The sequence below is a fragment of the Bipolaris maydis genome (assembly GCF_028858645.1).
Source record: "Bipolaris maydis strain C4 unplaced genomic scaffold PSV08scaffold_5, whole genome shotgun sequence".
Lineage (NCBI taxonomy): Eukaryota > Fungi > Ascomycota > Dothideomycetes > Pleosporales > Pleosporaceae > Bipolaris > Bipolaris maydis.
This window is the reverse complement of record NW_027093861.1, coordinates 1,533,669-1,546,665: the sequence shown is the minus strand read 5'-3', so window position 1 is coordinate 1,546,665 and position 12,997 is coordinate 1,533,669. Positions and strand designations below refer to the sequence as shown.

General features: G+C 48.1%; 6 protein-coding genes across 6 annotated transcripts; 3 read left to right on the top strand and 3 right to left on the bottom strand.

Moving 5' to 3' along the window:
* Positions 1-56: 56 nt before the first annotated feature.
* PSV08DRAFT_388675 (uncharacterized protein) lies at positions 57-1,619 on the bottom strand (the record flags this gene model as incomplete). The annotated part of the gene is made up of 1 exon (XM_014226539.2): positions 57-1,619. Exon 1 carries the CDS (start codon positions 1,578-1,580, stop codon positions 57-59), a length of 1,524 nt encoding a protein of 507 aa, XP_014082014.1. The 5' UTR covers positions 1,581-1,619.
* Positions 1,620-1,854: 235 nt separating this feature from the next.
* Positions 1,855-3,118, top strand: PSV08DRAFT_200387 (uncharacterized protein). Its single transcript, XM_014226540.1, has 2 exons — positions 1,855-2,076; positions 2,123-3,118. The coding sequence occupies exons 1-2, from the start codon at positions 1,962-1,964 to the stop codon at positions 3,004-3,006; spliced, it is 999 nt and encodes a 332-aa protein (XP_014082015.1). The 5' UTR covers positions 1,855-1,961; the 3' UTR covers positions 3,007-3,118.
* A 313-nt stretch (positions 3,119-3,431) lies between these two features.
* On the top strand, positions 3,432-5,009 carry PSV08DRAFT_177429 (uncharacterized protein; the record flags this gene model as incomplete). The annotated part of the gene is made up of 1 exon (XM_014226541.1): positions 3,432-5,009. The coding sequence occupies one exon, from the start codon at positions 3,432-3,434 to the stop codon at positions 5,007-5,009; it is 1,578 nt and encodes a 525-aa protein (XP_014082016.1).
* Positions 5,010-5,792: 783 nt separating this feature from the next.
* PSV08DRAFT_361332 (uncharacterized protein) lies at positions 5,793-8,970 on the bottom strand. Its single transcript, XM_066093010.1, has 4 exons — positions 8,520-8,970; positions 7,764-8,472; positions 6,120-7,716; positions 5,793-6,052 (listed from the first exon to the last, which is right to left on the bottom strand). The coding sequence occupies exons 1-4, from the start codon at positions 8,854-8,856 to the stop codon at positions 5,972-5,974; spliced, it is 2,724 nt and encodes a 907-aa protein (XP_065949346.1). The 5' UTR covers positions 8,857-8,970; the 3' UTR covers positions 5,793-5,971.
* A 151-nt stretch (positions 8,971-9,121) lies between these two features.
* Positions 9,122-11,237, top strand: PSV08DRAFT_221118 (uncharacterized protein). Its single transcript, XM_014226543.2, has 3 exons — positions 9,122-9,558; positions 9,609-9,991; positions 10,038-11,237. The coding sequence occupies exons 1-3, from the start codon at positions 9,157-9,159 to the stop codon at positions 11,122-11,124; spliced, it is 1,872 nt and encodes a 623-aa protein (XP_014082018.1). The 5' UTR covers positions 9,122-9,156; the 3' UTR covers positions 11,125-11,237.
* A 444-nt stretch (positions 11,238-11,681) lies between these two features.
* PSV08DRAFT_221117 (mitochondrial 54S ribosomal protein bL19m) lies at positions 11,682-12,785 on the bottom strand. Its single transcript, XM_014226544.1, has 2 exons — positions 12,437-12,785; positions 11,682-12,362 (listed from the first exon to the last, which is right to left on the bottom strand). The coding sequence occupies exons 1-2, from the start codon at positions 12,765-12,767 to the stop codon at positions 11,821-11,823; spliced, it is 873 nt and encodes a 290-aa protein (XP_014082019.1). The 5' UTR covers positions 12,768-12,785; the 3' UTR covers positions 11,682-11,820.
* Positions 12,786-12,997: the final 212 nt, after the last annotated feature.

Sequence of the window (12,997 nt, the reverse complement as noted above, 5' to 3'; positions counted from 1 at the left end):
CATATTTCCCAACACTCTATACCGTCTATCCCGTCTATGTATACTCTCTAACCCATCTATACAACTTTCCCCTCCACTCTATCCTCTCCAAACACAAACCCCAACTCCTCCAACGTCCTAACCTCCTTCCTCTCCTCGCCCCTAGCCCCGAACGCCTGTCTAATCTTCGGAAAATGCTCTCGACACCAAAACTGCCATTCTCCCCAAACCGGTGGTTTCTTGCCTTTCCCCCCATTTTCCAATCCTTCCTTCTCCACCGCTTGTGCTGCCCAAGCACTCATCTCATTGATATACTTCCCGTCCTTTGGGAAGTTCAGCAGATGGAAATTTCGGCCTGAACCCATCTCTTCTTCTACACTTTCTTCCCATGCGCGCATCGTCGAAAGAGGGGGTAGATCAAGACGACCGGCATACACGCGCGCGAGCACCGCAGCCTGTGCTTCTGCAATAGGAAAAGGGATTACACGCTGATTCAGCGCTAGGAAAGATAAGCTTGGTCTCGGGGCGTAGAATAAGTGCTGGAATGTATGGTTAACCTTTTCCCCCGTAGTAATCAGTTTTGGCTCGACGGATTCCAGGAACGGTAGGCTGTAAAAATACCCCGTAGCGAAGACAATGGCGTCAATGTCGTGGGCTTGAGATCTGTCTGCGAACTCAACACCGCGGGTTGATGGCAAGAAGCGGCTTATAGGAGGTACCTCGCGGCGTCGATTGTCGGCTGAGGCGGCGCCGTGGGTTGTGCTGAAAAGGGATTGGGAGCGGGTGGACCAGAGGAGGGGGAGGGTGCAAGTAGAGGCGATTTGAGCGCTGATATCGGCGCCGGATGCAGAATTGCCAATTACTATTACTTTTTTTGAAGTGAAGTCTGAGGCACGGCGGTAGTATTTTGAATGCGTGATTCGACCTGGGTGGTGGGCTGCCCAGTCTTGGATACCGGGAATGGAAGGGATGGAGGGGACGATGAAGTGGCCGTTTGCTACTATGACGGCGTCATAGATTTCGGAGGTGGACTTGTTGGTTAGGAGATTTTTGGTCGTGACGGCCCATGGGCTGGCGGGGTTGGTTGGGTCGGTGGGAACGACGTTGGTGACTTGAGTGCAGTATTGGACTATATCTTGGACGTCGGCGGAGTATTTTTCGATGTATTTTAGGACTGTTTCATGTGTAGGGAAGAGTTGGCTGTCTGATGGCCAGTCGAGGTCTTGGAAACCCATTAATCCACGTGGGATGTTGGTTTCGAGTTTTTCGTATATTGGCGATAGGAAAGAGGGAACCTTGGATATAGTTTCGGCGCCGTTTTTTTCAACATCCCCGTTGGTAGCCTTATCTTTAGGCTGCCACTCCGGTTTCTGAAAGTCCTTGTTCGGGTTGGTCTGGGGTATGTCAAAGAGGTTTTCGTCTCGCTGCTCGCCAGTGTAGATCCATATTCCCCCAGGTCGATTTCTCTGTTCGAACAAGACAATTTTTTCGAATGCCTTCTCGGCTCTCAGGTACTTTGCTGCTATCACGCCTGAAGGCCCAGCACCTACTACCGCTACTGTCCTTGCTCTAATCGATATCCTATCTGCATCGGAAGTCATGGCGTTGGGTTTGGGTTCCGAGTCGTGGAAATATCGCACAAGGTGCTGGAGGGAGGGGCCAATAGAACGGTGGGCACTATGCTGGTGTACAGGGTATCCCCGCAACAACCAAGTAAGCATACGTAGGAACGCTGTCGTAATCAAGACCAGACGTTGATGCGATGGTAGCGACAGAAAGAGGAAGGTTCCGACGCTGGTCGGAATGATGTCGGAACGATCTGCTGAGCTGATCACCGTGATGGCAAACAAATGGTCTAACCTGATGGCCGGCACTACCCCTCTCAACCCTGGACCTATGCTCAGGCTTAGCTTGGGTTACTTGAGTCGCGGCATTTTAGTCAACATCCCAGTTGACAAGATACGTACTTGAGATTTGGAGCAATGCTTCGCACATTGTCCCTCGCACGTTTCCCCGTCGCATCAAGAGCTCAACCCCTCCGCGGGTTCTCCATCAAAGCGACAACCATGGCACCACTACGAGCTGGCTTTGTGCCCGGTAGGCTTCAATAAAGAGATGGGAGGCTTTATTACTAACTACTCAGAGCACTTTTGCACCCCACTAGAGTTTGCAAAGAAGCACCACGGCCTCGATGTAGATCTCATTCCTTTTCCTTCTGGCACCGGTCACATGGTCACCGCCATCCAGGCTGGTGAGATTGATCTTGCCGTAGGCCTGACAGAAGGCTGGATCTCAGCACTAGGCAAAGCACAAGCTGCCAAACAAGATGCAGGCTTCAAGATAGTCGGTACATATGTTGAAACGCCACTATGCTGGGCCATCTCAACTGGGGCGAAGCGGGATGAGCTCAGGGGCGTTCAAGACTTGAAAGGAAAAAAGGTGGGTGTTTCAAGGATTGGCAGCGGAAGCTATGTGATGAGCTTCGTGCTGGCAGACCAGCAGGGCTGGCTGAGTGCATCCTCCGGTAGCCCTCCGTTTCCTGTGGAGATACTCAACACGTTCAAAAACTTGCGCGATGCCGTCAATAGCGGTACAGCAGACTTTTTTATGTGGGAGCACTTCACCTCGAAGCGTTACTACGACAACGGAGAGATCAAGCGCATTGGCGAGATCTACACTCCCTGGTCGTCGTGGAAGATTGTTGCGGCAAACCATCTTCTCACGCCAAAGCGCGGCAGTAAGCCTTCACTCGCTCCAGAGCTGGAGGATGTACTGGAAAAGGTGAACAAAGGCGTCAAGCACTTTGAGGAAAATGTGGAAGAGGCTATTAAGTTTATCATCACGAAGCTCGACTACTCGGAAGAAGACGCCAGGGAATGGCTGAAGACTGTAAAGTTCTCACAGCAGGTTAAGGGTGTCGACAAGGCGGTTGTTGAAAAGACAGTTGGAATATTGCAGAAAGCTGGTGTATTAGGCAAAGACGTCGATGAAGCAGACATGATTGCACTCGAGCGTGTCGAAAACTGAGTCTTTACTGTGGAATCTCACATAGAACCCAATGCTTTGAAGTCGCTCGTTTGAAACATAAAAGAGCTTACTGCTTTTTCGGGTGTACCAATCAAACAAAACTTTGAATCAAGAGCTCACTTTCACCGGGTAAACGCGATGTTGTGCATTCCAGTGACAACTACATTGTTTGTAACGTTTCAATGTTAGTCAACAACAGTAAACGCGACAAACTAGATTCATTACGACTGCCCAGCTTTGTTATATTACACAAAGAATAGAAATATACACATATAATCCTCCTACCTCTTTCTTCCTGACAACAGGGTAGTCACCCATTGATTGACTACACATACTGTAGAAATTCCCTGAACCTATCCGAATACGGTCTAGGACCGATAAAAGAAGTAGCTAGTTACTCTAGACCTTGAATTCCAGCTACAAAGATGTCAGAAAACGAGAAAGAGCTGAGTTTATCCTTTCTAGACGGACAATCACACATTCGCACATACGGCCGCTACTATATCGTATTCCCTTTCCCTGACACAACACGCGCAGATGAAGCTATCAATTCACTCCGCATAGGCTTCAAGGAGGTGTTGAAGCAATTCCCTTACCTTGCTGGAACAATAAATATGCCATTCATCGCCAGTGATTGTCTTCAGACACTTTTCCCCGATCCTATCGACCCAGAAGCAGAAGCGGTTCGCATTTTCACTGTAAACTTAGATGAGACCACCAACACCGATTATCACTACCACACTCTGAAAAGGACGTATTTCTCACCAGAGAATCTTCCTTCGAAGGTCTTTTGCCCTGCTTCGATTAACAACCATCCTGGGCTAGATGATGATGACCCATATGCAGAGCGAATGACTAGTCTTAAGAGGGGTCCACTGCCTGCTTTTGCTGCTCACGCAACGTTTATACCTGAAGGCCTAGTCCTCAGTATTTGGTTTCATCACGCTATCACTGACGGATCTGGCAACGCGAGAATCCTAGAGGTGTGGAGTGCGGCTGTGAAATCTTTGACTAGATTCACTCAAGAAACAGAACCCAGTAAGATCAGCTCAAAGCCAATCACAAAGGATGGTGCTATAGATGTCAATCTTGCTAGGGGTGACCTCGCTCCCCTTGCACGAAAGTTGAACGTTGAGCCTACCGATCCACAGGTTGAAAAAGTACTTGGACGTACAGCAAATCCACTTCATGAGCTGCCATACAAAGTTGTCACAAAGATGTTTCGCTTCCCAAGTTCAGTCATCACTAGCCTCAGTAAAGCCATGTCTCAGCACACAGAGAAACACATAACCCACTTCGCTTCCCTAGCAGGAGTCGTCTGGGCCAACATCATCCAAGCCCGCCTCCCAAAATTTATCGAGGTCGGCAACACCAAATCAACCTTAGCCGTGATTGTCGACCTCCGAAAACATCTCCCTGAGCCCTTCTCATCCTCTGACTACCTAGGAAACCTAGTAGCCTCCAGGATGCCCACATGGGACCTTTTCAAAAGTGGCAATAGCATCACATGTCAAAACATGTCGGTACAAACCGACTTCGAAGACGAAGTAGAGCACGACATGCTCCTCCCCATCATAAGCGTCGCCCGCCTCCAAATCAACATCCAGAATCTCGCCTCTTTCATCACAGATATCGACGACGCTGTCCACGGCGTCGACGAAAAATGGATTGGCAGGAAATTCAATCAGATTCTCGCTGATCCCACCCAAATCGATCAGTCGTGTCTCAAATTCACTAACGGTCCTGATCTCTATATTACCAGCTGGCAGCACATGGGCGCTGATCACGAGTGGTGTATCCCTGGCACTGCGGATGCCCAGCCCGCTGCTATCCGGCGCGCGGCTTGGGTGAGTGAGGGCGGTATCGTGGTGTTGCCTAGGAAGAGGGATATAGAGGGGAGGGAACCTGCGGCCTATGAGGTTTTGGTTAGTCTTGCTGAGGAGGATATGAAGGGGTTTGAGGATAGTCTTGCCGAAGGGAAGTGGTTGGTGGATAGACAGTAGGGGTGTTTTGGGATAGATTGAGGGTGTACAGATAGAATGTAGTAATTTGTAATCACGGTGAGATGCGGCGCATTTTCCTTGTTAGATTGATTGAATTTATTGCAAAGTATCCCTGAGTAAAGTTTAAATATCCGTAGCCAATTCATTGCCAAAAGGTCTTTCATTCCCTCCTATCAATTCTTATTCACAAGCTGTATTTTTATGTTTGAATGCGTGATCAGCCGCTGGAGTCTCGCCATCAGAGATTTCCAGATACACACTGCGCCTATTTCACTGACTTCTCCTATCTAGATTCAAGCCTTCAGCTAACTAGAATACATTAGATCCAGATGCTTCGATACTGACGGGGCTTAAGAGAAGACCGAATCAGGTCATTACTAAAAGCACCATGTCTTACTAAAATCCCCGATAGACATGGAAGTGCCTTGTGGATTGTCTCATATTTACATCAAACACCCTGGAAAGCATGGACCTCCGAAATCAGTTTCGCAATCGTATAGTTCAAAGGAAATATTTTCAGCAAGACGTTGGCACAGACTTCGCTTGCGCTGAGAGGACATAAAGCAAATCATTGCAACCATATTGAAGAGACCTATATACCGGAATACACGCTCAGGGAGCATCCGATCAGCATAACATAGGGAAGAGATATTGGCAGGGTATGTAATCGTCGAGTCACGTCCATGTTGAGAACCAGAAAAGCAGTGCCGTAGACCCCTGAAACTTCTTTTTTTTAGAAGACGGAACACGTATGGCAACAGCAGAGGATCTACAATCATCCAGTAGAGTTGAAAGATTTCTATAAAGTTGGCAGGAGGTTATCAGATCTACCTTCCTTAGTAATGTATGTGATAAAAGTCCTGAAAATCTCAAGTGTAGCAAAGCTCAAACCTACTATGATCATGAGCATGAAACGATGCGTTTAAGAAGACTACATGATCTTTATACTCATGAACATGCCTCTACAACACAAATGGAACACCTGGCGTGGCCGCAAGCGGTACAAACTCTGTTCCAAGACCCATATGGGCCATCGTAGCAGGCTGAACAATACCAAACCACATTAGCAGCAAGCTGTTCAACTCTTCTCGGCTTTCCCTTTTCAGTCACATCATCTATATCAGATTTGGTGGGCTTTGTTTCCTTTGACTGGCTGGATGATGCTTCGAAGATCTCGCTGGACCATATTCTCCCAGTTTTGACGTCAATCAAATCCTCAGAGTAATATTCTAATATGCCTTGAGTTTCTCCTTTTGATCCTTCAAGGTCCTGGTGCTGGCCAAAAAAAGAATCGTTTGTCAAGGAAACTTCCACTTGAGGTTGCTTCGCGCGGAGACGAGAACTGCGCATTGAGGTTTCGTTCGACTCTCCGGCCGGCGGTGATGCTTTTTCTTCTACATCTGGATTCAAGGATGGCGACTTGGGTTCTGAGTCAGATGGCAACAAGTAGGGTTGAGACGTAGACAGAAACGGCTCCTCAAGGCTTTCAGCTAGTAATGCATTACCATCGGTGGCACTTGGCGAGTTTGGGACATGTTCTGGTGGAGTCGTAAGGTTCGTATGCAGTGGAGAAGCCAGCTCGCTTGGTTCATCAGTCCTGTCTATTTGATATGCGTGTATAGCGTCGTATATTGCCCCTTGAATATGCATCCGGACGGTTACACAGTGCTTGTAAACCTCGAAATCGAGTAACAGTCCCGTTCCGTTCTTTTGGGCACAGAGAAGACTTCTTTCCCCCACCCTTCGGCATTCAATGCCCTTACTTAGCTGCTGTCGTAGTAACTCGTTATGAGGCCTATTTTGATCGAAAACCATGAGATATATGCCTCCTGTGAAAGACTCGAGTTCAAGGTAGCCATTGATGATAGTAGTGTCACCTTCAAACGTCCGCTTGGTTACTTTAATGGGGTATCGAGTACAGTCAACAATACTCAGTGGTTTCTGGCCAGAATTTTGTCTTCTCTCGTCCCAGGGTTCTTTGGTTTTCTGTAGGTTCCGCCACTCTTCTAATTCATAGTCCGAAACTTTTGAACTATACTCGCATATCCTGTTGGTCAAAAGACTGATAATACTCAAAACGTACAAGTGAAGATTCTGCCACTCCTCTGATCCTTTAATGATAGATTCCTGTTCGAGCTCGTGGACTTTCTTGTCCAAAAGTTCCTTGATCTTTTGTTGAACAGGCCACTCTTTTGATGCCCATTTCGACGGGTTTTGTGCATGCTCAAGGACTTCCATATCTAAGAGTTCACTGATCTCCTGTGGATTCGGCGAATCTCCTGAGTCCCAATTGTGGGGTGGAACAGCTGGTTGTGGTCGTGGTTGGGCATTTAAATGCGGCGACGAGAGCGGGTTGCTTGGCGATCGAGCTGGTTCCGACTCCCTTGGGGGTGTCGACTTCACTTCATTGATATCAAAGGGCCTATCCAAACTTACTTCTGACTCAGCATACGTTTCTACTGCAGGTGGTAGAGCCAGAAGAGCAACATCTTCCATATGTCTCGCAAAATGTGTTAAGATGGCGCTCTTTCCGTCTCCTGTAAGATTCAAACAAAGTGGACATTTAATCGCTTCCCATGCAGGTCCTAAATTGTGTTCGAATTCTAGATGATCTTTCCAAGTTTGAAGGTTAGTAAATGCGGTTGCATTGAAGTGGCATTCATGATAGAAGCAGTTGTAAGGTTGTAAATCGCTAAAGAGGTGCTTCCTGCTCAAAATCAGTACAAGCTTGGTAGACTGTGAGGTTCAACATACCTCCATTCGCGATTATTCTTTGCCCGTATGAGTCCTGCGCACGCGATGCACTCAAAGGGTCGGCCATTTTTCCCTTCTGCTGGCAGCGGTGGGATGCGGACTCGCTCGCCACCCGATACGCACGTCATAAACGATACAGTCGATTCCGCATACGATGGCTTTGATTTTGCGAGAGAGGTGCCAATCCATGAGTCCTGAAATTCAGAACTAAAGCCAGTGGATTTAGTAGTAAGGGGTGCTAGTAGGCCCTGTAGCTCAGGCGCCGCAGCGGTATTGTTCTCGCGCTCACGTTGCATACGTAAGAAACGCGACCAGCTGATTTTGCCCAAAACCTGCACTAAATGTATTTCAGCCTCTGGGTACTTCGCTTGTATGAGATCAGTGTGATAGTCCTGCGCAAAACGTGGGCCCACCCCTACCACGCCAGGCTCATCATCGTGGGATTCATCCGGAGCTGGGCATTCCAAGGCAGTACCAAGACCAATTAAGCAGTTTATGTACGTCTTCGCTCTGCGAATCATCACATTTACTCGTGTTGGTAGACTGTCTTCTTCTTCATGATCATCGCCACTGTCGCTTTCCTCTTCGCTTGAGCTCTCGTCGGCAGCTTTTAAGTACCATTTCCATTCACTATAAAGCTCTGAGGCTGCTGCGTGCTGACGCCGGACTGAGTCATCATTCATTTGCGCTAAGACGAAATTCGATATTCCTGTTCTAATCAGTACCTCCCGTCGCATAAATGGGTATTTGACTCACCGTCCATCAGACATCTGCATAAATGGATCAGGGTCTCGATGGTAGCTTGTCGAACTTCCGTTGATCGCTTGAGGTGATCATCAAGCTTTCCTTCAACCACCCCATGACCGTGCTCCCAGAGTTGTAATGTGGCGTAGCCTTGCCGTAGCGTGCGGTGTCCAGGTGTTGTGATCCATGTTGGACTGGAGTGTTGTATCAGGTTTCGAAGCAGCCCGAGGCATGTATCAAACATGCGGGCTATAATTCCATGGTCTCCCTCTGGCTTCGAAGATATCTCCTGCTGCCATCTCTCAATGTGTTCCCTGTTTTTCTGTGAGCTCAAAGCGATTGAAGTCATTGATCAAACTTCGCATCAAGTATCGCTCGTAACTGTGAGGCCCGAAGGTGAAAAGAATGATCCGAGTTTTGGAAGCACGGTTTCAGGGGTGTAACATGCAGAACAGAATGGACTGAAAGATTCAAAGAGTTTACTTTGCCGTTTATCAACAGCATATCAGGCTGGGGCTGAAGCGGGGCTGAAGCTGAAGCGGGGCTGTGCATGATGAGGCGCTTTCGCAAGAACTATCTCCAGCCGCGATCAGGCTGCCACATTATTCTTCCGTACTTCTCTTTTCTTTCTGTTCAAATCTCCACGAGGATGTCTGGTTTGGAGATAGCGGGCCTGGCAGTTGGCGTTTTGCCTATCCTATTTGAAGTTGTCAAGTCCTACTCAATCATACGTGATAAGATACGCACATTCCGCCGCTGCAATCAAGAGCTCGAAGATGTTTTTGTGGAATTTAAAGCCATCAGAGTAATTTTCTTCAACGAAGTACGGTTATTACTGCGTTCTATGGAAATCAAGAAACAAGTGAAGCTTGATCTTGAAGAATGCAATAACCGACGTTGGGCAAACCAAGAAACCGAAGACCGATTCAGAGCAGTACTTCAGGACAACTATGACGCTTGCAGGGAGATCATTCAACATATTAGTCGATATCTCGAGGAAATCGCATCAGAACTGGAGAATTTTGAGCCCTTTTTGAGCCAGAAATTACCGGTTGGTCCTGACTTCAAGCATATTATGATCACGCACTAATTGTGTCATAGACTGAGTCTATCAGGTCAGTTTACAAACGTTTGAGCAAATCGCTGAAGTTTACTTTCAATAAATCGAGATACGACAAATGTTTAACCAGCCTACGAGATCGGAACAGTGAGCTAATCTCGCTGCGGTCCCAAGTTGTTGCTATCGAGCAACAGGAAGTTCCTTCAGGTGTCTGTATCCAGCATGTCCCATTGCCCAGTCGATTCAAAACTATTCAAACCGTTTCTCGAAAGCTTCACGAGTCTCTTTGTGGGGCTTGGCGTTGCAATCAGCCCACGCACTGCGGGCATGACGCTAAGCTATGCCTTGATGCTGATGCGAAACATGATGTAACCTTGGATCTTGCTATATCTTGTCGCGAATCCAGCTATGTAAATTCTTCTTGGTAAATCTATACATGGATTTTGTTGGTATATGCTAACTGCCCTCAGTTTGCTACCTGAATCTACAATCTGGCTGTTCGTACAATCGACAAGTATATCCGCAGACACACTACCAGACACGCCCAAAATCCAAGATAGTCTTGATATGTGCTCCGAAATAGCACTCGAACTACTAAACCCTGTCGTGTCGAGTTCTTCCAAGACCTTGAAGAAAAAGGCATCTTGTGATCTTTCGAAAGACTCAGCTCCTAAGAAAAAAGCTCGGCGTGTTCAATTTCAAGTATCTACATCACCACTTCCAGCGAAAGTACCCAACGCAGATGTTCCTGGTACGCTATTCACATTCGGAGTTGATCTCTGCAAGACGAAGAGTATTTGTGACTATTTGCGAGAGTGTTATGAGGCACGGCTACTAAAGTCGGCAAAGGAATGTATTGGCTACTTGGACAGCGCGCAGATGTACAAGCATCTATTCTACCTCAAGGAGAGAAAATCAAAACCACAACTGGATAACTCGGCATCTTCTACCATATCTAAAATTCAGGACGCACTCAGACAGGAGGTGTACGATGCTTTACAACCCGAGGATCGCTTAAAGCTAGCACATAGACTGGCCGTTGCAACTTTACAATACAATGACACCCCCTGGCTTCCTGAGCGATGGCGCTTAGGAGATCTCAGCTATCTTGGATCAAGATCTTCGTTCAACGTCGAAGCCCTCAAGACCTTACACTTCAACTCACAGATATCGCGACCCGCTACAACAGCAGATGGTCAAATGGAGGATATACAGCAAGACACTGGAACAATCTCAGAACAAACACGTTACGGTATCAACAACACTACACTATTCTTCCTCGGTGTTGCAATGCTCGAGATCGCCTACTGGACGCCGATTGAAGAAAAGATGACGAACAGGGATGAAAACAATCCAGTTTTCGCTGCTCGCAGACTTGTTCTAGACCGAGGGGCCCCATTGGGTCCAGAGTATCAGCGAATCGCACAAAAATGTCTTGAATGTAACTTTGGGTTCGGGACCAAGCTCAGCAACAAGGGCCTACAATCTGCCGTGTACAACGATGTGGTATGTCAGCTGGATGAGATGATCGAAAGGCTTGAGAGGCTGAGTGTGTGAATCTTGGCTTGAGTTCTTGTATTCACTGGCCAAGGGGGTTAGCGCGATGGGTTTTTTTTCTTCTTCTTCTATATTTTCCTCTACTACAATGATAAGGAACCTGGATCACTCTCACTTCACTTCATTCCAACCCACCCTAAACACCAAGAACCACAAAACCAAAACAATGACCGCCAAAACAACCCTCTTCCCTCCTCCCAAATTACCCTATCCCACAACTTACACACATTCACAATTCCATAGACGTACAATCCACACATCCATAATCACCAGTACCAAACCCAAGCGGCCAAAATCAAGCACCCCAAAACCGACAAACTCAGAAAGGCCTACGTTTTGCCAGGTTGATAGAGTATGACATAGAGACACGAGCAATGCTTCCATGTCAAGGAGAGAAGTACAGAAAAGAAAGAATATAAAGAAAAGAGATGCAAAGATGAGAACACGGACAAAGTACCCAAAGTGTTAAGATATTATATTTTCGAAGAAGCAGAGAAAAAAAACGAGGGTAAAGTACAAAACACAGCATGTCCCTCAAAGCATTTCAACAGATTTGATAAACTAACATCACAAACTGCAAATTCATCTTTGTTGCATGGCACAAGGCCCCTTGATTTCATGATACAATACTGTACACATCCGTACAAAAAATGCTCCCTTCCATATTCCCCACATGCACCCAGAAGCACTCACGACCTACCTCTTCTTCCCCCTACCCACCTTCTTCTTCCCACCCGTCATCGCCGCCGCACCCCCCTTCTTCTTCTGACCCTCGGCCGTCCCCAGCGCGGCCTTCTGCCTCAGATACATCCTTACCACATTCTCCACACTACCGCGATCATGCTTAACCGTGCGCATATACGTCAATCTGGCGCGTCGGGCGCGCTTGGCCGCCCGCTGAACAACTTCTATGCCTTCGACCAGCGGACTGTAAATCTTGTACCACATTTCGACGCCCACGCGGGTGAGCTGGCCGCGCAGAAGAATGGCTGTGTCGGCGCCACGGCGCCGGATGTTGATGCAGACGCCGGCGAAGGGGTCGCCCGAGCGTTGGCGGACGAGCAGGATGTCGCCGACGCGTGCGCATTCCGGGTTGTCTTTTGCGAAGAGGCGGGTGCGGGCGCCGGTGGGGTCGAGCATGCTGATTTGCGTGGCGGTTACGGCGGCGATGGGGTTCGGGCAGGTTTTCTTGATGTTGCGGGCGGATGGCTTGAAGACTGGGACGCCGAATTGGTGACCTGGGGGGTTGGCGGGGGTTAGCATTGAAGGTGGTGTGTATGTGTGGAGGGGTATGGAGAGGGGAAAGGCGTACTCAATGCGTGGTTTACGTTCTTTTGCTTCATTACGGCTTCCCACTTTGCACTTATGGGTTTGGACGGTTGTTTCCGCCTTGTGTGTGTCTTCAATGCCCCATTGATGGGCTGGCCGTTCTCGCCATAGTATTCTGGGTACAATGCCCTGTGCAGACGCTGACTGAGATCCTCTCGTGGTAACCGTTGTTCACGCTTGGCGGGCGGAGGAGGTGCTGTTGCGGGAGCGGCGTCGACTACGACCGTCTCGGTGCTTGCATACCGTTTGCATCGTATGGCGCGAAAGGCGACACGCTGGGCGGTGGCCCGCGTGCAGGGGATTGCGGCTGACATTGGCGTGCGGAGTCGGATATCATGTAACATTGGGGTTCAGCGTCGAGAAATTCGAGATTGCTTATGTCAGCACAAATCGATCTTCTTCGCATTATGCTTGGCAAGTTACACAGCTCGTATCGGCACGTGTCTGAACCATGACTGCTTTTTCTGAAGACCATTTCTTCAATACACCTCTATGTTGTCTTGTGGAGTGGATCGTATTGTGAATATCTATTTCCATATGCTGA